Source organism: Pristiophorus japonicus, chromosome 2, assembly GCF_044704955.1.
Source record: "Pristiophorus japonicus isolate sPriJap1 chromosome 2, sPriJap1.hap1, whole genome shotgun sequence".
NCBI classification, from domain to species: domain Eukaryota; kingdom Metazoa; phylum Chordata; class Chondrichthyes; family Pristiophoridae; genus Pristiophorus; species Pristiophorus japonicus.
In genome coordinates this window covers 278,782,743-278,806,994 of record NC_091978.1, presented here as the reverse complement: position 1 = coordinate 278,806,994, position 24,252 = coordinate 278,782,743, and the positions used below count along the sequence as shown (strand labels likewise).

At 44.5% G+C, this 24,252-nt stretch overlaps 1 protein-coding gene and 1 long non-coding RNA gene across 3 annotated transcripts in view; one reads left to right on the top strand and one right to left on the bottom strand.

The window, feature by feature from the left end:
• Positions 1 to 24,252, bottom strand: part of LOC139246611 (uncharacterized) — a 62,460-nt gene that overhangs the window by 20,796 nt on the left and 17,412 nt on the right. The window contains exons 2-3 of one of the 2 annotated variants that reach the window (XR_011590433.1): positions 16,818 to 16,897; positions 6,802 to 8,129 (exon numbers count right to left, since the gene is read on the bottom strand). This is a non-coding gene — a long non-coding RNA (uncharacterized lncRNA). Of the gene's footprint in view, positions 1 to 6,801; positions 8,130 to 16,817; positions 16,898 to 24,252 lie in introns of those variants that run through there. The other variant, XR_011590439.1, reaches the window with a different exon arrangement.
• Positions 1 to 24,252, top strand: part of trim2a (tripartite motif containing 2a) — a 163,426-nt gene that overhangs the window by 131,476 nt on the left and 7,698 nt on the right. The window contains exons 7-9 of the mRNA XM_070871425.1: positions 13,097 to 13,200; positions 19,747 to 19,914; positions 23,807 to 23,975. Coding sequence (XP_070727526.1) covers positions 13,097 to 13,200; positions 19,747 to 19,914; positions 23,807 to 23,975 — 441 coding nt within the window. The remainder of the gene's footprint in view (positions 1 to 13,096; positions 13,201 to 19,746; positions 19,915 to 23,806; positions 23,976 to 24,252) is intronic.

The window sequence follows — 24,252 nt, the reverse complement described above, 5'->3', positions numbered from 1 at the left end:
CCGTGACAATGGGCCATGTTTCACCAGTGCCGAATTTAAAGAATTCATGACCCGCAATGGGATCAAACATGTCACCTCAGGCCCGTTTAAACCAACCTCCAATGGGCAGGCAGAGCGGGCAGTACAAACAATCAAACAGAGCCTTAAACGAGTCACAGAAGGCTTACTCCAAACCCGCCTGTCCCGAGTACTGCTCAGCTACCGCTTGAGACCCCACTCGCTCACAGGGGTGCCCCCGGCTGAGCTACTCATGAAAAGGACACTTAAAACCAGACTCTCGCTAGTTCACCCCAACCTACATGATCAGGTAGAGAGCAGGCGGCAGCAACAAAATGTAAACCATAGTCGCGCCACTGTGTCACGGGAAATTGATCTGAATGACCCTGTGTATGTGCTCAACTATGGACATGGTCCCAAGTGGATCACGGGCACAGTGATGGCTAAAGAAGGGAGTAGGATGTTTGTAGTCAAACTAGACAATGGAAAAATTTGCAGAAAGCACCTGGACCAAACGAGGCTGCGGTTCAGACTACGCTGAACAACCCACAGCAGACACCACCTTTTTCGAGCCCACAACACGCACCCAAGGATCAACGACACCACCCCGAATCAGAAAATTGAACCCTGCAGGGCCAACAATACGCCAGCCCAGCGAGGGCACAGCCAACACACCAGAACAGACATTTGTACCGAGGCAGTCCACCAGGGAAAGGAAGGCTCCCGACCACCTCGCCTTGTAAATAGTTTTCACTTTGGGTGGGGGGGTGGGGGGGTGGGCGGTGGGTGGTGATGATGATGTTGTGTATCTGTAAAGCATGCACTCCCATGTTCCACCACCAGGGAGCGCATCTCCTGAAGTCCCAAGGGATCCCAGCATCCCTTGGGAGCACTGTATATAAGCCGGTCCCTAAGGCCTGTTCCTCACTCTGGAGTATCTTAATAAAGACTGAGGTCACTGTTACTTTAACCTCCCTGTGTGCAGTCTCATCGGTGTCAGGAACACAACAGAATGTACCTCAACTGTACCTGAACCATCTCCTCTTTAAAGGCAGCCCATCGTTCCACTACAATTTTGCCTGCCAATCTTTGATTCCAATTTACCTGGGCCAGATCCATTCTCAACCCTCTGAAATTGGCCTTCCTCCAATTAAGTATTTTTACTCTGGATTGTTCACTGTCTTTTTCCATAGCTAATCTGAACCTTATGATACCGTGATCACTGTTCCCTAAATGTTCACCTACCGACAATTGCTCCACTTGACCCACCTGATTCCCCAGAATCAGATCCAGCAATGCCTTCCTCAATCGGCTGGAAATGTACTGATCAAAAAGTTCTCCTGAACACTTCAGAAATTCTCCCCTCTGCGCACCCCCCCACCCCCCCCTGCCCTTTACACTATTATCCCAGTCTGTATTCGGAAGTCCCCCATTATCACTACTCTGCAGTTCTTGCACCTCTCTGTAATTTCCCTGCAAATTTACTGCTGTATATACATCCCACTAGTCGGTGGCCTATAGAATACATGTAGTAGTGTAATGGCACCTCTATTGTTTCTTAACTCGAACCAAATAGATTCTGTCTTTGACTCCTCCGGGACATCCTCTCTCTCCGACACTGTAATATTCTCCTTAGCCAATACTGTCGCCCTACCTCCTTTCTTTCCTTCCCTACTTTTCCTGAACACCACTTTGTATCAGGAATATTCAGTGCCCAATCCTGCCCCTTTATTGAGCCAGGTCTCAGTTATCGCCATTACATCATATTCTCATGTGGCTATTTGTGCCTGCAGCTCACCAATCTTATTTACCACATTCTGTGCATTTATACACATGCACTGTAAACCTACCTTAGGCCTTCTTGTATTCTTAGTCTGACCCCACCTAATACTGTACTATTTCCTACTCTAGTGCTATCTGTCCTTCCCAATCCTTTGTGCACCTTGTCTTTTTTTTTTAATTGTTTGTGCACCTTGTTTCTTCTTTGTAATGCTGCAGGTGGCCGTCCCACTGTCAAATTGATTCAAACCGTCCCCAACAGCACTAGCCTACCCTATCACTATTGCTTTCCCAATCTTCCTCCTCCCCATGGACTTGGCTCTGGCTGTACTCCCCAGAGGAACCATTGCCCTCACCAGTATTCTGTACCGGTTAGAAAGTGAGATGTACTCGGGGGACTCTTGCACTTACCTGCCTGGTTCTCCTTGTCTGTCTGGTGTGCACCCATTCCTTCTCTGCCTGTACACTCTTGCACTGCGGGGTAACCATCTCTTGAAATGTGCTACCATGTAGCTCACTGCCTCACAGATCTGACATCAGTTACTGCTCAAGCTCCAAAACCTGGGGCTTGAGCTCCTCCAGCTGACAACACTTCCTGCACATGTGGTTGCCCAGGACACGGGAAGCGTCCTGGAGTTCCCACAAGGCACAAGATTACATTCCACAGGACTTGAGGTGCCCTGCCATGCCTTTATTTAATAGACTATTATCTAACTTAACAGAAATAAACTCCAGACTCCATCACCAGCTATTCACTAATCAGCTCCTTCCCTTCTGCTGATGTCACTTTTTAGGATTTTTTTATTAACCTTTCCTCCTAACGCTCACACTCCCTCCGGGCTCTGGGGCTTATCTTTATTTCCGGCCGCTCCTCGCTCTCCCGCAGATTCACTCCTTAGCCTATTAATTTGGAGTCCTTGGGTTCTGTGGCTCCACTGCTCCTTTTCAGTTAACTGTCTCAACTGCCTTCTTCCTCTCCACTGGTTTCTGCTCCCGCCAAATCTTCAACTCTGCTTGCGATCCATTCCAATTATGTTCACCCAGCTCTGTCTCCAAAGGGACCATCACAGCTTCCTCTTAGCCACACTGCAGATATAAAAGCTACCACAAAGCAAACTTTCCAAGCCAACTTTATACCTCTACCTCTCCAATATGACATAAAAAAATCAATTCATCATCCTTATGCATTCCCTCAGTAACCATCTTGTGTGTGTCTTTGCCTAGCCTATTGATGTCACACAGTGCTACCCTAGTGGCTGCAGCGTGGCTGGTGGAAGGCTGCTGACTTTCATTGGGGGAACATTGCTGAGGAATTGGTGGCTGGGAGTGTAAAATCAACTGCCTTCTTCTTCACTCACCTCTCCTACACACATGCACTGCCTCAGATGCACATAAATCTGACCTATTGGATGCCCAGAAAAGCCATGCAATTATTCATGAGCACCAGTGGAATTTTTTGTGGCAATTTAATATTTTGCAACAATTCTGTAATTAAAACACAAACATAACAACTCATGTAATCACCTCCTGATACGAAACGAAAGGCAATGAGGAGAATAATAACAGATTTCAGAGCATGGTGGTGAAATGGGCAGACACATGGCAGATTAAATTTAATGCCGAAAACTGTGAATCATAGAATGATACATCACAGAAAGAGGCCTTCGTCCCATTGCACTTGTGCCAGCTCTTTGGTAGAGCTATACAATTAATCCCAGTCCCCTGCTCTTTCCCCTTAGCCCTGCAAATGTTTTCCTGTAAATGAAGAGATACATTTTAGTAGGAAGAATGAGGAGAGGCAATATGAGCTAAATGGTACAATTTTAAAGGGGATGCAGGATCATAAAGACCTGGGATGTACATACACAAAAATCTTTGAAGGTGGCGGGACAAGTTGAGAAGACTGTTTATCAAAAGAACAAACGTATGGGATCCTTGGCTTTATTAAGAGGAATAGAGTATAAAAACCCCTACATCGACATCCCAATGAAGCTTCCCCTTTTCAACCTCCAAGCTTCAGTTCATTGAAAACCCTTGCCAGCCATATTGTATCAATTCTGCAGCAAGTTTCACTATATGGGTAGAGCTGCAGAACACCAAAGGGCAAAAAACGTTAGTAGGAGTTGTGTACAGACCTCCAAACAGTAATAGGGATGTTGGGGAGGGCATCAAACAGGAAATTAGGGGTGCATGCAATAAAGGTGTAGCTGTTATAATGGGTGACTTTAATATGCACATAGATTGGGCTAGCCAAACTGGAAGCAATACGGTGGAGGACGATTTCCTGGAGTGCATAAGGGATGGTTTTCTAGACCAATATGTTGAGGAACCAACTAGGGGGGAGGCCATCTTAGACTGGGTGTTGTGTAATGAGAGAGGATTAATTAGCAATCTCGTTGTGCAAGGCCCCTTGGGGAAGAGTGACCATAATATGGTGGAATTCTGCATTAGGATGGAGAATGAAACAGTAATTTCAGAGACCATGGTCCAGAACTTAAAGAAGGGTAACTTTGAAGGTATGAGGCGTGAATTGGCTAGGATAGATTGGCGAATGATACTTAGGGGGTTGACTGTGGATGGGCAATGGCAGACATTTAGAGACCGCATGGATGAATTACAACAATTGTACATTCCTGTCTGGCGTAAAAATAAAAAAGGGAAGGTGGCTCAACCGTGGCTATCTAGGGAAATCAGGGATAGTATTAAAGCCAAGGAAGTGGCATACAAATTGGCCAGAAATAGCAGCGAACCTGGGGACTGGGAGAAATTTAGAACTCAGCAGAGGAGGACAAAGGGTTTGATTAGGGCAGGGAAAATGGAGTACGAGAAGAAGCTTGCAGGGAACATTAAGGCGGATTGCAAAAGTTTCTATAGGTATGTAAAGAGAAAAAGGTTGGTGAAGACAAACGTAGGTCCCCTGCAGTCAGAATCAGGGGAAGTCATAACGGGGAACAAAGAAATGGCAGACCAATTGAACAAGTACTTTGGTTCGGTATTCACTAAGGAGGATACAAACAACCTTCCGGATATAAAAGGGGTCAGAGGGTCTAGTAAGGAGGGGGAACTGAGGAAAATCTTTATTAGTCGGGAAATTGTGTTGGGGAAATTGATGGGATTGAAGGCCGATAAATCCCCAGGGCCTGATGGACTGCATCCTAGAGTACTTAAGGAGGTGGCCTTGGAAATAGCGGATGCATTGACAGTCATTTTCCAACATTCCATTGACTCTGGATCAGTTCCTATCGAGTGGAGGGTAGCCAATGTAACCCCACTTTTTAAAAAAGGAGGGAGAGAGAAAACAGGGAATTATAGACCGGTCAGCCTGACCTCAGTAGTGGGTAAAATGATGGAATCAATTATTAAGGATGTCATAGCAGTGCATCTGGAAAATGGTGACATGATAGGTCCAAGTCAGCATGGATTTGTGAAAGGGAAATCATGCTTGACAAATCTTCTGGAATTTTTTGAGGATGTTTCCAGTAAAGTGGACAAAGGAGAACCAGTTGATGTGGTATATTTGGACTTTCAGAAGGCTTTCGACAAGGTCCCACACAAGAGATTAATGTGCAAAGTTAAAGCACATGGGATTGGGGGTAGTGTGCTGACGTGGATTGAGAACTGGTTGTCAGACAGGAAGCAAAGAGTAGGAGTAAACGGGTACTTTTCAGAATGGCAGGCAGTGACTAGTGGAGTGCCGCAAGGTTCTGTGCTGGGGCCCCAGCTGTTTACATTGTACATTAATGATTTAGACAAGGGGATTAAATGCAGTATCTCCAAATTTGCGGATGATACTAAGTTGGGTGGCAGTGTGAGCTGCGAGGAGGATGCTATTAGGCTGCAGAGTGACTTGGATAGGTTAGGTGAGTGGGCAAATGCATGGCAGATGAAGTATAATGTGGATAAATGTGAGGTTATCCACTTTGGTGGTAAAAACAGAGAGACAGACTATTATCTGAATGGTGACAGATTAGGAAAAGGGAAGGTGCAACGAGACCTGGGTGTCATGGTACATCAGTCATTGAAGGTTAGCATGCAGGTACAGCAGGCGGTTAAGAAAGCAAATGGCATGTTGGCCTTCATAGCGAGGGGATTTGAATACAGGGGCAGGGAGGTGTTGCTACAGTTGTACAGGGCCTTGGTGAGGCCACACCTGGAGTATTGTGTACAGTTTTGGTCTCCTAACTTGAGGAAGGACATTCTTGCTATTGAGGGAGTGCAGCGAAGGTTCACCAGACTGATTCCCGGGATGGCGGGACTGAACTATCAAGAAAGATTGGATCAACTGGGCTTGTATTCACTGGAGTTCAGAAGAGTGAGAGGGGACCTCATAGAAACGTTTAAAATTCTGACGGGTTTAGACAGGTTAGATGCAGAAAGAATGTTCCCAATGTTGGGGAAGTCCAGAACCAGGGGTCACAGTCTGAGGATAAGGGGTAAGCCATTTAGGACCGAGATGAGGAGAAACTTCTTCACCCAGAGAGTGGTGAACCTGTGGAATTCTCTACCACAGAAAGTAGTTGAGGCCAATTCACTAAATATATTCAAAAGGGAGTTAGATGAAGTCCTTACTACTCGGGGGATCAAGGGTTATGGCGAGAAAGCAGGAAGGGGGTACTGAAGTTTCATGTTCAGCCATGAACTCATTGAATGGCGGTGCAGGCTAGAAGGGCTGAATGGCCTGCTCCTGCACCTATTTTCTATGTTTCTATGCTCATCACAGCTGACCTTGGTGACCAAAATTGGCTCCTGGTTTCCCCAATGCCTCACATCTAAAGTTTTTTTCCTTGTGTTCAAATCCCACATGGCCTTGTTCTTCCCCATCAATATAACCTCCTCTAAATTTACTATTCCCCCCACCCCCACCATTGATGTGCCTTCAGCTGCCTAGACCTTGCACTCTGGAATCCCTTCTCTGGCGCTCCACCTCCCTCTTCTTTAAGACCCTCTGTAAAACCCACCTAGTTTACCAAGCTTTTTGATCTACCTTCCTAATATCTCCTCCCTTGCCTTTACAGCAACGTGGGATTTATTTTAGCATTAAAAGCATTGCATAAATGAAAGTTGTTGACCAGCATTTTAGATGTATAGTATCCTTTTTAATTTAATCTTGAGATCTCCATGTACTATAAAAATGATGGAATTCATTCATAACAAACTTCTACTTCTGTTGGAAGTAATTCTTAAACTCTGGTCGATCTAGTAACCTTTAGTCAATTGATAACTCCCTTGGAAGATGGGAATCTCTAAATCTAACACATTCACACAATATTTTTAATGACTAAGGCATCACAATCAAATAGGCTACATCTAGTTGGAGGCATGAGTCCAGTAGAAATAAGAATATCATTATTATAAACTTGCCTTCATGGAAGGTGGCATGGTGCTTATGTAAGATGTTGGTATGCTGACATCTCCAACCTCTTAGTTGTTTGTGAACCACGATTTGTATATTATCTTTGAGTTGCATTGCCTTGTCTGATCTGAACAACAATTTTCCTTTCTCAATTGATGCATTAACTATTCATTAGCCATTAACCTTTCACGAATGTTCACAGGGGGCAAGTTTGTTTTGTGGGTTGTACTCTCTACTTCAGTGAAAGAAATGCAATTTACTGAGATTTGAGCATTTTAAAATGAGGTGTACAGATATTTTTTTAATTTTTTGTTACAGGTCCTCCAAGCACAACTGGATTCACTACTGCAGGGTCAGGAAAGCATCAAGAGTAGTTGCAACTTCACTGAGCAAGCTCTAAACCATGGGACAGAAACTGAAGTTCTTTTAGTTAAGAAGCAAATGGGTGATAGGTTAAATGAACTAGCTGTTCAGGAGTTTCCTTTACAACCCCAAGAAAATGATCAGCTGGAGTTTGTGGTGGAAACTGAAGGACTTAAGAAATCCATTCATAATTTAGGTACCATAATCACCACAAATGCAGTGGCCTATGAGACTGTTGCGACAGGCGAGGGACTGAGACACTGCGTGATTGGTCATCCTACATCTGTTACTATAACAACAAAGGATAAAGATGGAGAACTTGTGAAAACTGGAAATGCATGCCTAAGTGCCGAAATTGCATCTCCTGATGGTAGTGTGGTCGATGGGGAGATACTTGACAATAAAAATGGCACCTATGACTTCCTTTATACCATTCAGAAAGAACAAAAGGAGGGTGACTTTACACTCGCACTCAGACTTTACGATCAGCATATTAAGGGAAGTCCATTTAAGTTGAGGGTTGTCAAACCCACTGATCTTTCTCCAACGTCTGATGGGGTCAAACGACGTGTGAAGTCACCTGGCAGTGGGCATGTGAAACAGAAGGCTGTAAAACGACCAGCTAGCATGTACAGCACTGGAAAAAGAAAAGAGAATCCAATTGAAGATGACTTAATCTTTAGAGTTGGTATGTAGATTTTAAAAAACGCTTTCACTTTCTCTTCTCTCTTTCCCCCCCGGCTCCCCAAACCTCACTGCAGCCTGGGGAGAAATTTGAATAGCATCAGTTTGCAGAACAAAATGGGCGGCTCGATCGTGCTATAAGCCCGAGACTCGATCAAAATTGGGCCTTGGGCCTCATCTGCATGAAACCAGCGAGCTGCAGACACCAATTAGGCGTCCTGATGCAGCCCGGCGCACGGGGCCTAAGGGATTGCGACCAAGCGGTCCCTAAGTAGCTCCTGGCTCCACCGAAATTAATCTGAAAAAAAAATTTACTTCCCTTTTTGTGAAGACCTGGAACAACTAGTGGCGCATGCTCCGCCCTGTTCTGAATAATTTTGTTTTGGGATCCTAAACAGGCATTGGACCTGGATTTACAGAAAGAAAGACTTGGATTTATATAGCACCTTTCATGACCACCGGACATCTCAAAGTGCTTTACAGTGTAATCACTGTTGTAATGTGGGAAACGCTGCAGCCAATTTGTGCACAAGCATGCTCGCACAAACAGCAATGTGATAATGACCAGATAATCTGTTTTTTGTTATGGTGACTGTGTCAATACTTTAGATTCAGTTTTAATGAAATTATCTGCTTTAGTGATAGTGTACCAAATACAGCCCTGTGGAGTCCCCTATGGCGTCGTTTGATATAGTAGGAAATTCCGGTGTTCCTGACGACTACATCTGCGTCAGGGACACCGGAAGTGTATCCGCCTCCAGCTCCTGACGGACCGCGTTGCGGATTTGGAGCTGAGGGTGGATTCACTCTGGAGTATCCATGATGCTGAGAATGACGTGAGTACGTGTAGCGAGTTGGTCTTACCGCAGGTGAAGGGTCCACAGCCAGCTAGGGAATGGAAGACCAGCAGGAAGAGCAGTGTAAGGAAGGTAGTGCAAGGGTCCCCTGCGGTCATCCCCCTGCAAAACAGATACACCGCTTTGAGTACTGTTGAGGGGATGACTCATCAGGGGAGGGCAGCAGCAGCCAAGTTCATGGCACCGTGGCTGGTTCTGTTGCACAGGAGGGCAGGAAAAAGAGTGGGAGAGTGATAGTGATAGGGGATTCAATTGTAAGGGGAATAGATAGGTGTTTCTACGGCCACAACCGAGACTCCAGGATGTTATGTTGCCTCCCTGGTGCAAGGGTCAAGGATGTCTCAGAGTGGATGCAGGACATTCTAAAAAGGGAGGGAGAACAGCCAGTTGTCGTGGTGCACGTTGGTACCAACGACATAGGTTAAAAAAAAAAGGGATGAGGTCCTACGAGACGAATTTAAGGAGCTACGAGCTAAATTTAAAAAGTAGGACCTCAAAAGTAGTCATCTCGGGATTGCTACCAGTGCCACGTGCTAGTCAGAGTAGGAATTGCAGGATAGCGCAGATGAATATGTGGCTTGAGCAGTGGTGCAGCAGGGAGGGATTCAAATTCCTGGGGCATTGCAACAGGTTCTGGGGGAAGTGGGACCAGTACAAACCGGACGGTCTGCACCTGGGCAGGACTGGAACCAATGTCCTAGGGGGGAGTGTTTGCTAATGCTGTTGGGGAGGAGTTAAACTAATATGGCAGGGGGATGGGAACCAATGCAAGGAGACAAAAGCAAAAGACAGAAAGGAGATGAGTAAAAGTGGAGGGCAGAGAAACCCAAGGCAAAAAACAAAAAGGGCCACTGAATATAAAGGGGCTGCAGGAGGGGTCAAAACTAAAAATCATGGTTTTAAAAACTAGGATCAAAACACTCTACCTAAATGCACGCAGCATTCGAAATAAAGTAAATGAGTTGACGGCACAAATCATTACAAATGGGTATGATTTGGTGGCCATTACAGAAACATGGTTGCAGGGTGGCCAAGACTGGGAATTAAACATACAGGGGTATCTGACGATTCGGAAAGATAGACAAGAAGGGAAAGGTGAGGTAGCTCTGTTAATAAAGGATGATATCAGGGCAGTTGTGAGAGACGATATTGGCTCTAATGAACAAAATGTTGAATCATTGTGGGTGGAGATTAGAGATAGTAAGGGGAAAAAGTCACTGGTGGGCGTAGTTTATAGGCCCCCAAATAATAACTTCATGGTGGGGTGGGCAATAATCAAGGGAATAATGGAGGCATGTGAAAAAGGAACGGCAGTAGTCATGGGAGATTTTAATCTACATATCGATTGGTCAACTCAAATCGCACGGGGTAGCCTGGAGGAGGAATTCATAGAATGCATACGGGATTGTTTCTTAGAACAGTATGTAACAGAACCTACAAGGGAGCAAGCTATCTTAGATCTGGTCCTGTGTAATGAGACAGGAAAAATAAACGATCTCCTAGTAAAAGATCCTCTCGGAATGAGTGATCACTGTATGGTTGAATTTGTAATACAGATTGAGGGTGAGGAAGTTGTGTCAGAAACGAGCGTACTATGCTTAAACAAAGGGGACTACAGTGGGATGAGGGCAGAGTTGGCTAAAGTAGACTGGAAACACAGACTAAACGGTGGCACAATTGAGGAACAGTGGAGGACTTTTAAGGAGCTCTTTCATAGTGCGCAACAAAAATATATTCCAGTGAAAAAGAAGGGCGGTAAGAGAAGGGATAACCAGCCGTGGATAACCAAGGAAATAAAGGAGAGTATCAAATCAAAGACCAATGCGTATAAGGTGGCCAAGGTTAATGGGAAACTGGAGGATTGGGAAAATTTTAAACAGTAAAGAATGATTAAAAAAGCAATAAAGAAAAGAAAGATAGATTACGAAGGTAAACTTGCGCAAAACATAAAAACAGATAGTAAAAGCTTTTAAAGATATATAAAACGGAAAAGAGTGACTAAAGTAAATGTTGGTCCCTTAGAAGATGAGAAGGGGGATTTAATAATGGGAAATGTGGAAATGGCTGAGACCTTAAACAATTATTTTGCTTCGGTCTTCACAGTGGAAGACACAAAAACCATGCCAAAAATTGCTGGTCACAGGAATGTGGGAAGGGAGGACCTTGAGACTATCACTAGGGGGGGTAGTGCTGGACAGGCTAATGGGACTCAAGATAGACAAGTCCCCTGGTCCTGATGAAATGCATCCCAGGGTATTAAAAGAGATGGCGGAAGTTATAGCAGATGCATTCATTATAATCTACCAAAATTCTCTGGACTCTGGGGAGGTACCAGCGGATTGGAAAGCAGCTAATGTAACGTCTCTGTTTAAAAAAGGGTGCAGACAAAAGGCAGGTAACTATAGGCTGGTTAGTTTAACATCTGTAGTGGGGGAAAATGCTTGAAACTATCATTAAGGAAGAAATAGTGGGACATCTAGATAGGAATAGTGCAATCAAGCAGACGCAACATGGATTCATGAAGGGGAAATCATGTTTAACTAATTTACTGGAATTCTTTGAGGATATAACGAGCATGGTGGATAGAGGTGTTCCGATGGATGTGGTGTATTTAGATTTCCAAAAGGCATTCGATAAGGTGCCACACAAAAGGTTACTGCAGAAGATAGAGATACGCGGAGTCAGAGGAAATGTATTAGCATGGATAGAGAATTGGCTGGCGAACAGAAAGCAGAGAGTCGGGATAAATGGGTCCTTTTCGGGTTGGAAATCGGTGGTTAGTGGTGTGCCACAGGGATCGGTGCTGGGACCACAACTGTTTATAATATACATCGATGACCTGGAAGAGGGGACAGAGTGTAGTGCAACAAAATTTGCAGATGACACTAAGATTAGTGGGAAAGCGGGTTGTGTAGAGGACACAGAAAGGCTGCAAAGAGATTTGGATAGGTTAAGCGAATTGGCGAAGGTTTGGCAGATGGAATACAATGTCGGAAAGTGTGAGGTCATCCACCTTGGGGGAAAAAAAACAGTAAAAGGGAATATTATTTTAATGGGGAGAAATTACAACATGCTGAGGTGCAGAGGGACCTGGGGGTCCTTGTGCATGAATCCCAAAAAGTTAGTTTGCAGGTGCAGTAGGTAATCAGGAAGGCGAATGGAATGTTGTCCTTCATTGCGAGAGGGATGGAGTACAAAAGCAGGGAAGTCCTGCTGCAACTGTATAGGGTATTGGTAAGGCCGCACCTGGAGTACTGCGTGCAGTTTTGGTCACCTTACTTAAGGAAGGATATACTGGTTTTGGAGGGAGTACAGAGACGATTCACTAGGCTGATTCCGGAGATGAGGGGGTTACCTTATGATGATAGATTGAGTAAACTGGGTCTTTACTCGTTGGAGTTCAGAAGGATGAGGGGCGATCTTATAGAAACATTTAAAATCATGAAAGGGATAGACAAGATAGAGGCAGAGAGGTTGTTTCCACTGGTAGGGGAGACTAGAACTAGGGGGCACAGCCTCAAAATACGGGGGAGCCAATTTAAAACCGAGTTGAGAAGGAATTTCTTCTCCCAGAGGGTTGTGAATCTGTGGAATTCTCTGCCCAAGGAAGCAGTTGAGGCTTATCATTGAATGTATTCAAGTTACAGATAGATAGATTTTTAACCAATAAGGGAATTGAGGGTTACGGGGAGAGGGCGGGTAAGTGGAGCTGAGTCCACGGCCAGATCAGCCATGATCTTATTGAATGGCGGAGCAGGCTCGAGGGGCTAGATGGCCTACTCCTGTTCCTAATTCTTATGTTCGTATGTAATTCCTCGGAGCTGCTCACGCTCTGCTGGGGTTACAGCGGAGGAAATGTGGCGGTAAATTTCCACAGCACTGTTTCTGGACAGTGTGTTGCTAAGATTCTCTTTCAAACTGTAGGATGTAACCACTACTTCACTGATTCATTTGAGTATTTTGCTACTACAAATATCCTGGTAGAAATGATGATAATGATTTCAGATAATGCAACATTTGTCTTTGCTGTGCATACCTAACAAGAAATTTTGTTACATTGAAGGTACTAAGGGAAGAAATAAAGGGGAATTCACCAATTTGCAGGGAGTGGCAACATCCACCAATGGAAAGATTATGATTGCAGACAGTAACAATCAATGTGTGCAGGTAAGGGGACGTAAATATATTTCAAAAACTTTCATCAACCCTCCTTCCCCTGTCTCCATTCTTATGCTGTTTGTCCTGCTCCATTCTGTTGTCTTAAGAACATAAGAAATAGGAACAGGAGTAGGCCATACGGCCCCTTGAGCCTGCTCCGCCATTCAGTAAGATCATGGCTGATCATGGACTCAGCTCCACTTCCCCACCTGCTCCCCTTATCCCCTTGTCGTTTAAGACACTGTCTATTTCGGTCTTAAATTTATTCAATGTCCCAGCTTCCACAGCTCTCTGAGGCAGCAAATTCCACAGATTTACAACCCTCGGAGAGAAGAAATTTCTCCTCATCCCTGTTAGTTACATCCTCAGAGAACTCCAGCAAATTTGTCAAACATGACTTCCCCTTCATAAATCCATGCTGACTCTGCCTGACCGAATTTTGCTTTTCCAAATGACCTGCTACTGCTTCTTTAATAAGGGACTCCAACATTTTCCCAACCACAGATGATAGGTCTATAGTTTCCTGCTTTTTGTCTGTCTCTCCTTTTTTAAATAGGGGCGTTACATTTGCAATTTTCCAATCTGCTGGGATCTCCCCAGAATCCAGGGAATTTTGGTAAATTACAACCAATGCATCCACAATCCCTGTCGCTACTTCTCAAGACCCTAGGATGCAAGCCATCAGGTCTCAGGGGATTTATCTGCCTTTAGTCCCATTATCTTACTGAGTACCACCTCCTTAGTGATTGTGATTATGTTAAGTTCTTCCCCCCACCCCCTTCCATAGCCCCTTGACTATCCACTGTTAGAATATTGTTAGCGTCCTCTACCGTAAAGACTGATACAATATATTTGTTCAGAGTTTCTGCCATCTCCATGTTCCTCATTACTAATTCCCCGGTCTCGTTCTCCAACATTTACTTTAACCACTCTTTTTTTTTTTTTCCTTTTTATATACCTATAGAAACTCTTGCTGTCTGTTTTTATATTTTGTGCTAGTTTACTTTCCGAGTCTATCTTTCCTTTCTTAATTATTTTTTTAGTTGTTTTTTGCTGGCTTTTAAAAGCTTCCCAGTCTTCTGTCCTCCCACTAGTTTTGGCCACTTTGTATTCTCTTGTTTTTAATTGGATACCTTCCTTTTATTTCTTTAGCTAGCCACGGTTGGCTATCTTTTCTCTACACCCTTTCCTCCTCACTGGAATATATTTTTCTTGAGTGTTGTGAAATATCTCCTTAAATGTACATTACTGTTCATCAACTGTCCTACACTTTAATCTATTTTCCCAGTCTACTTTACCCAACTCTGCCCTCATACCTTCATAGTCTCCTTTATTTAAGCTTAGTACACTGGTTAGAGATCCAACTTTCTCACCTTCCATCTGAATTTGAAATTCAATCATGCTATGATCACTCATTCCGAGGGGATCCTTTACTAGGAGATTGTTTATTAATCCTGTCTCATTACACAGGACCAGATCTAAGATAGCCTGCCCCCTGGTTGGTTCCGTTACATATTGCTCAAGGAACCCGTCCCTTACGCACTCAATGAACTCCTCCTCAAGGCTACCCTGTCCAATTTGATTTGCCCATGATTATTGCTGTTCTTTTTACAAGCCCCCACTATTTCCTGGTTTGTGCTCTGACCAACAGAGTTGCTACTGTTAGGGGGCCAATAGACTACGCCCACCAGTGACTTTTTCCCCTTATTGTTCCTTATCTCCACCCAAACTATTTTAACATCCTTATCATTTGAGCCAATATTGTTTCTTACTTTTGCAGCGATTCCATCCTTTATCAATAGAGCTGCCCACCTCCTTTTCCTTTGTCTGTCCTTCCGGATTGTCAAGTACCCCTGAATATTTAATTCCCAGTCCTGGTCACCTTGCAACCACGTCTCTAATGGCTATCAGATCATACCGATTTGTCTCAATTTGTGCCGTCAACTCGTCTATTTTGTTGCAAATGCTACGTGCATTTAGACAAAGTGCCTTTTTGTTTTTTTACCCTTTTTCCCTTCTTGTTTCCTCTCTCCTTCAAACGCACTTTCTTTCTTTATTTTTGCTTTCTAATTCCAGCTTTACTCCCCTCCCTACTGAATCTATTTTCAGGTTCCCATCCCCCTACCAAGCTAGTTTAAACCCTCCCTAACAGCACTAGCAAACCTCCACCGTGAGGATATTGGTCCCGGCTCTGTTGAGGTGCAACCCTTCCGGCTTGTACAGGTCCCACCTCCCGCAGAAGCGGTCCCAATGCCTCAGGAAACTAAAGTCCTCCCGCCTGCACCATCTCTCCAGCCACGTATTCATCTGCTCTATCCTCCTATTTCTGTACTCACTAGCTCGTGGCACTGGAAGTAATCCGGAGATTACTACCTTTTTGAGGTCCTGCTTTTCAATCTCCTAGCTCCCTAAACTCTGCCTGCAGGACCTCATCCCTCTTCCTACCCATATCATTGGTAGCGATGTGGACCACGACCTCTGGCTGTTCACCCTCTTTCTCTCCCCGCCCCCCCCCCCCCCCCAAGAATGCCCCTGGCACCATGGAGGCAACATACCATCCTGGAGTCACGTCTGCGGTCGCAGAAACGCCTGTCTGCTCCCCGAACTATTGAATCCCCTACCACTATAGTTCTTCCATTCTTCCTCCTCCCACCAGTGGTGCCATGGACTTGGCTCTGGCTGCATTTCCCAGAGGCACCATCGCCCCCACTGGTACTCAGAACAGAGTACCGGTTGGATAGCAAGGTGGACTCTGGACTGCTGCACTACCTGCCTAGTCCTCTTCTGTCTGGCGGTCACCCACTCCCTCTCTGCCTGCACACTCTTAAGCTGCGGAGTGATCGCCTCTAGAAATGTGCTATCCACGTAGTTCTCAGTCTCACGGATGCACCGCAGTGACCCCAGCTGTCGCTCAAGCTCCAAAACACGGAGTTCGAGTTTGCGCAGCTGGAGACACCTCCTGCACACATGGTCGCCCCGGCTGCGCGAAGCATCCAGGACTTCCCACGTGCCACAGGATGTGCAATCCACGGGACTGAGCTGCCCTGCCAGCCCTCTAGTTACACTCGCAACTATCGAGTAGAACTAAACTCTAAACCTTAGCAGAACACACCCAGCTGCTACTCGGCAAACAGCCGATTTAATTATCCAGCTCTCCTTAGATAATAAAGATCTCACACATTTATTTGCAGCTCCTACTTACAGTAATGCCAAAGGTTTCCTACTGAAAAGAGAAATACTCGCCAATCCACCAGCCAATCACTTATCCGCTTGGCTGTGACGTCACACTTCGATTTTGATTTTTTTAAAACTTTTTGTCCCTGCACCAGCTGGTTCCTCCCGACTCTCGGGCCCTTTATCTGGGCCTGAAACTTCCGCTCCTGTGGCTCCTCCCGATTCCCAACTTGTCATTATACAGTTGCAACAATATATTCTTCTGAACTGCTAAATGAGTACAAATTTTGCTATTTAAAAAAAAAATCATCTGTGATAATTGAGAAGCTGGATAATCATCTGTCGTGAAACCCAATTTGTTCAAGCTGACAAACATTATCTATAAATATGGAATTAATCATGTAGAACTATATAATTGTGCTCAAAGTAGTATTCCTATAAAATAGGGTTACCTTCTAACTTGGCATCCAAGCGATAATGTTGTCATGGTAACTTGGGAATAGATTTCAAGCATAATTCCAATGTTATTAATCTGGAAAGTACAACATAAGGCAATATTTAAATAAAAGTTGTGTCATTTTGTTTTTACCTTTTTCCATTATGAGTAAAATAGAAACATAGAAAATAGGTGCAGGAGTAGGCCATTCGGCCCTTTGAGCCTGCACCACCATTTAATATGATCATGGCTGATCATGCAACTTCAGTACCCCGTTCCTGCTTTCTCTCCATACCCCTTGATCCCTTTAGCCGTAAGGGCCATAGCCGTAAGGACCCCTGGTTCTGGACTTCCCAAACATCGGGAACATTCTTCCTGCATCTAACCTGTCCAATCCCATCAGAATTTTATATGTTTCTATGAGATCTCCTCTCATCCTTCTAAATTCCAGTGAATATAAGTCTAGTCGATCCATCTTTCTTCATATGTCAGTCCTGCCATCCCGGGAACCAGTCTGGTGAACCTTCGCTGCACTCCCTTAATAGCAAGAATGTCCTTCCTCAAATTAGGAGACCAAAACTGTACACAATATTCAAGGTATGGCCTCACCAAGGCCCTGTACAACTTGCAGTAAGACTTCCCTGCTCCTATACTCAAATCCTCTCGCTATGAAGGCCAACATGCCATTTGCCGCCTGCTGTACCTGCATGCCAACTTTCAATGACTGATGTACCATGACACCCAGGTCTCGTTGCACCGCCCCTTTTCCTAATCTGTCATTCAGATAATATTCCGCCTCGCTGTTTATGCCACCAAAGTGGATAACCTCACATTTATCTACATTATACTGCATTTGCCCACTCATCTAACCTGTCCAAGTCACCCTGCAACCTCTTAGCATCCTCCTCACAGCTCTCACTGCTACCCAGCTTAGTGTCATCTGCACACTTGAAGATATTACATTCAATTCCTTCGTCCAAATCATTAATGTATATTGTAAATAGCTGGGGTCCCAGCTCTGAACCTTGCGGTACCCCACTAGTCACTGCCTGCCATTCTGAAAAGGACCCGTTTATTCCTACTCTTTGCTTCCTGTCTGCCAACCAGTTCTCTACCCACGTCAATACATTACCCCCAATACCATGTGCTTTAATTTTGTACACTAATCTCTTGTGTGGGACCTTGTCAAAAGCCTTTTCAAAGTCTAAATATACCACATCCACTAGTTCTCCCTTGTCCACTCTACTAGTTACATCCTCAAAAAATTCTAGAAGATTTGTCAAGCATGATTTCCCTTTCATAAATCCATGCTGACTTGGACCGATCCTGTCACTGCTTTCCAAATGCACTGTTATTACATCTTTAATAATTGATTCCAACATTTTCCCCACTACCAATGTCAGACTAACCGGTCTATAATTCCCTGTTTTCTCTCTCCCTTTTTTTAAAAAGTGGGGTTACATTAGCTACACTCCAATCTATTGGAACTGATCCAGAATCTATAGAATGTTGAAAAATGACCACCAATGCATCCACTATTTCTGGGGTCACTTCTTTAAGTACTCTGGGATGCAAACTATCAGGCCCTGGGGATTTATCGGCCTTCAATCCCATCAATTTCCCTAACCCAATTTCCTGACTAATAAGGATTTCCTTCAGTTCCTCCTTCTTGCTAGAGCCTCAGTCTAGCATTTGGTAGAAGTGACCCAGATGATATCCTTGTTGATAAAGTAGAGGCTGACAGTCATTGGGAGGCTGGGAGATTGGGCTTATGACTGGCAAATGATGTATAACTTAGATAAGTGCAATGTTATGCATGTGGGCAGGACAAATGCTCAGCATTGATACATCCTTCAGGGAAAGGCATTAAAGAAGGTGGAGATAGAAATTTGGGCATTCTATTGCATACAGCCTTAAAGGTACATGAGCAATGCTGTGAAGTGGTAACTAGAGATAATAAGGTGTTGTGGTGTATCGTAGGCCAATGGAGTACAAGTCCGAGCACACCGTTTTGTCCTTGTACAAGACCTTAGCCAGGAATACTGTGTCTAGTTTTGGTCTCCATACGTGGTGGCTGATATTGAGGCTTTGGAAAGGGTACAGAGGAGGACCATTCGACTAATTCCCAGTCTAAAGCCACTTCATTATCAAGATGGATTAAAAAGAGCTGGGTCTCTACACTTTAGTGTAGACTTGAGGGGGATCTGATTGAGGTTTCTAAGATAATGAAAGTAATAGATTTTGTTCCAGCTTACAGTTTGTTTCAATTAAATAGGTGAGAGGGGACCAGGGATCACAAATTTAAGTTGTATAAGGCCAGATCAAGGTTAGATGTCAGGAAGTGGTTCTTTACCCAGTGATTAGTGGACCTCTAACAGGCTGCCGTCTTGTGCCGGGGACATAGACTTGCTGAATTCCTTCAAGTGAGAGCTGGACCTGTTTCTGGCTGAGGCAGAGATCACCTATTACAGAAGGTAGATACTGCAGGGAATTCAGGGCCAGAGTGATCTCCTGGACTAGTTTTGATTGCTTAGCTGGGTCGGAGAGGAAATTTTCAGATTTTTACTTCCCAAACTGGCCTAGGATTTTTATCTTTTTTTTTGCCTCTCCAGGTGGTCACTAGGTTTCGGGTGGGGTGAAAGTGTATACTTTGTGTGGGATAAGCTCAATTGCCCAGATGGTCTTTACCTGTCAGTTATTGTACGATGCCTCAAATCTCTGCTGGTTTATATCAGATTGGAAAATTACTGATTAATTGAATTATGAATGTGCTACACTAAGTGGGTTTTCCTTCTGTAATGATATAGACTATCACAGCCTGATTGATTGCATTCTGTATTTTTTAAGTAGAACCAGAAATAAGTCATTTTTTTAAATAAATGACAATATTGTATCATGATTCATAACTTCAGCATTGTAAAATATATAATAAACTTGTCTTCTAGATTTTCTCAAATGATGGACAGTTTAAAAACCGGTTTGGTGTCCGTGGACGATCTCCTGGCCAACTGCAGCGTCCAACAGGAGTAGCTGTACACCCAAGTGGTGACATCATCATAGCTGATTATGATAACAAGTGGGTGAGCATTTTCTCACCAGACGGGAAATTCAAGGTGAGCAGTTAGTCTTTGTAGTAAGCTAGTTAATCAATGTGAAAACTTGCATGTAAATATGGCCAAAATGTTTGTCATATTTTTGCTCATTGTTCCTTAATCTACTGTAGTAACTATGGAGTCAAGTTTCGGCCTGAGTTGCTCCTATTTTTTTGGAGCAACTAGTTTAGAATGGAGTATCTTAGAAATTGCAATTCTCGGCCTTTAGTTTGCTCCAGTTCTAAAATGAAACTCTTCTAACTCACTAGAACAGATTTTTTTTCAAAAGGGGGCGTGTCCGGCCACTTACGCCTGTTTTGCAAGTTTAGGCAGCAAAAACTTACTCCAAACTAACTTAAAATGGAGTAAGTGTAGATTTTTGTACGCTCAGAAAAACCTTGCCTACACTTAGAAAATCAGACGTAGGGAACGAGGGGGGGTGGAGAGGGGGGCGGTTTACAAACATTAAACACTTCACTTTTACAAATAAAGAGCCATCATCAATAATAAAATGATAAATCAAAGCAATACAAATAAATTCAAAAATAATTAAAAATCACTCAATAAATAAAATTATTTCTACTCACCTACTGCAGGGAGAAGATGGGGGGGTGGTGGCTGGAGAAGAAGGTGGGGGTGGGAGAAAGAGAAGATGGGGGGGGGGGAAAGAAGACGACGAAGAAGCCCCGCACACAGCCGATGCCGGGCTGCTGCCGCTGACGACTCTTTGGGCGGGGCCTGCCCCAGCGAGATGCAGGGCGGGCGGGCCCCGCCGACGTCGAGGAAGCCCGGCCCCGCCGAGGACTTTGGGCGAGGCTCGCATGCAGCCGATGCCAGGCTGCTGACGTCTCTTTGGGCGGGGCCCGCCCCCAGTGAGAGGCCGGGCAGGCCCCGCCGCCGAGGTAAGATGCGCAGGTCACTCAGCCGGGGATAGGGGCGACGTCCCTTCGGCCTGGGATAGGGTCGTCGCCCTGGAGACAGGACACCGGCAGCTACTGCGCACGCGCGCTGCTGCCAGCACTGTTTTTGGCACAGGGCTTAGCTCCGCCCCCAGCAGCTCCTGCTGCGCAGCGCCGAGGTGGAATTGGGCCTACAGCTATCGGAGAATCGCGAGGTATGTATTCAGCGCAATTTTTGTTCTATAAATTCGGCGGGCCTCTCCGATGTGCACCGTTCTAGCGGGCGGCCAAAACTTGACCCCTATAAATCCGTTCTCAATGAATCCATTGATCAAGACAATTTCTGTAAGGGCTGTGCATAATGTCATTGCAACTTACTGACCATATGGGTAATATTGGTGCAATCTTTGTGCTTTAAGTGTACATAATCAGTCCACTACAATACAAGAACATTTCTAGTTAGGTGACACATGGCAAAAATCAGATTTCAACATATCCTGTTTTGAGAGCTTTGTCTTAGAAGGGATTTTATTTGTGTGTTACTATAAATTTAATTTCTGTCTGAGGGGAGGCAACTGTAGAGACTTGAGAAAGGGATTGGTGGATGGGGTGGGGGGAGGGGATTGGTTGGGGGGGGGGAAAAAAGAAGAGAGGATTGAATTGGTGTGTTGGGGGGGGAAGGGGTTGGATGGAGGAAGAGATTGGAGGGTGGGGGCAGGAGGGATTGGAGAGTGGGTGGGGTGAAGGGATTGGTGGGGGGGTGGTGTGGGGAGGGATTGGCAGGTGGGAAGGGCTTGGCGGGTGGGGAGGGAGGGGATTGGCGATTGTGGGAGAAAGTGATTGGCGGAGAATGGGGGGTGGTGAAGGGAAGTCCTGCTACAACTATACAGGGTATTGGTGAGGCCACACAGAGTACTGCATACAGTTTTGGTCTCCATATTTAAGGAAGGATATACTTGCATTGGAGGCTGTTCAGAGAAGGTTCACTAGGTTGATTGCAGAGATGAGGGGGTTGACTTATAAGGATAGGTTGAGTAGGTTGGGCCTATACACATTGGCGTTCAGAAGAATGAGAGGTGATCTATTGAAACGTAAAAGATAATGAGGGGGTTCGACAAGGTGGATGCAGAGAGGATATTTCCACATCGGGGAAACTAAAACTAGGGGACATAGTCTCAGAATAAGGGGCCGCCCATTTAAAACTGAGAAATTTCTTCTGAGGATTGTAAATCTATGGCATTCTCTGCCTCAGAGAGCTGTGGAGGCTGGGTCATTGAATATATTTAAAATGGAGGTAGACAGATTTTTGAGCAAAAATGGAGTAAAGGGTTATAGGGAGTCGGCAGGGCAGTGGAGCCGAGTCCATGATCAGATCAGCCGTGATCTTATTGAATGGCGGAGCAGGCTCGAAGGGCCAAATGGCCTACTCCTGCTTCTATTTTTATGTTCTTATTAGGGGAAACACACGTGGGGACTTATGCAATATTACTGTATCCAGTACACACAACCTGGATTCTTGTAATGCCTCTCCCCACACGTTATTGTATAACTAACTATTGGGAAGTAAAGGTACACTCCTGATTGGACTTGATGCCGGGCCACTTATGGCAGTGACCTGTGACTCTGAACTTCAGAATATTGAGCGTAAACCTGAAACCTGTAATGCCCATGTTCTTTCCATTGGCTGCCTTCAGAAGTCAAAAGGCCACATCTCCAGAAGATCCAGTGGAAATGATTTCCTCTCCCCTTAATCCAAATGCATGTGATATCTGATGTCCATAATATTCTTTGGAGCAGGCTCGAGGGGCTAACTGGCCTACTCCTGCTCCTACTATGTTCTTCAGGTGTGGACAAATAAAACCTGGCCATTAATGATTTCTCTCGCACAGCTTCAAATGGGGATTTAAAAAGACTTGACCTTGATTTTAATTTAGATTTACTTGTCATCTGAACACACAAAATCCATCTTTACAACTTATTACACAATTCCCCAACCAAAATTCTGAGCAGGTGGACCTTATCCAGCTTTGTGGTCTTGAGCTGGTTTTTCCAACCATTTCTCTCATCACTGGAAAAAAATGAAGGCAAGTTCCTCTGATGTGCTTGTGAGCATCTAACACCATAGCATTTTATTATGCAGCGAGTTGTTGTGATCTGGAATGCACAACCTGAAAGGGTGGTGGTAGCAGATTTAATAGTAACTTTCAAAATGGAATTGGATAAATACTTAAAGGGAGAATTTTCAGGGCTATGGGGAAAGAGCAGGAGAATGGGACTAATTGGATAGCTCTTTCAAAATGCTGGCACAGACACGATGGGCTGAATGGTCTCATTCTGTTGTGTGATTCTATGATTCTAACCTGAACATAAATTACTTGCCTCACAGAATGCTTTTTAAAAAAAAAACATACTCCATATTCTTTGACACTGTTGAATCCTGCTTTTTTTTTAAAGTTAAATTACCGTAATACCCAAGTTGTATTGGCAATCTTCAAGTTAGTCATAGGAGCAGGCCATACAGCTCTTTGAGCCTGCTCCGCCATTCAATAAGATCATAGCTGATTTTTTACCTCAACTCTACTTTCCCACCTGATCCCCATATCCCTTGATTTCCCCTAAAGTCCAAAAATCTATCTATTTCCACCTTGAATAGGAGTATATTGAGGTAAAATACTATTTTATCTATCTCCAATGACAAATTTAAAAATATAATAAGACATCAGGGTGGTGCACCATACTGGTACTCCAGTGTAGTAGAATGCGGTATGTCCTTGCAATTCCACAGTTCAACTGTGCCAAGGTGGAATGGTCATGATCAGAGGCTATGGGCTGGGAGGAAATCTTGAGGACCAGTCTTTCCAGGATGCTGTCACATGCATCCTAATGACTGCAGAGTGGCATTGGAAGGAGTCTGGAGATGGAGATCCTGACTGTCCACTTGGCTGAAGGGAAAAATGGAGAATAAAAATGTAAAACTACTTTTAAAATGATTACAATCTGTTCTTTCCTGACAGACCAAGCTAGGTTCTGGGAAGCTTTTGGGACCAAAAGGTGTAGCCGTGGATCGGAATGGTCATATAATTGTGGTGGACAACAAGGCTTGCTGCGTATTCATTTTCCAACCTAACGGGAAGCTGGTGACAAAATTTGGTAATCGAGGAAACAGTGACAAGCAGTTTGCAGGTACACTTGATGGTAATAATTGAACCCCCTTTCTTGCCTCTTCTGCACACATTTGCATGAAGACTCAGCATGCTCAAAACTTGTTGCATAAATCGCACACATGCTTGTTCTTGTCCTGAACAAGATGATAAATGCATGATCCTGCCAAATGTACTTCACCAGTTCTCATCACAAGATGAATAAACTCAAGAAGAGATGGATGTCAATTTAAGGGCTGCTGAAAGTTCAAAAAATTGTGTTCTGGAGAGCAATTTGAGGGAAAAATCCCTCTTTAGAG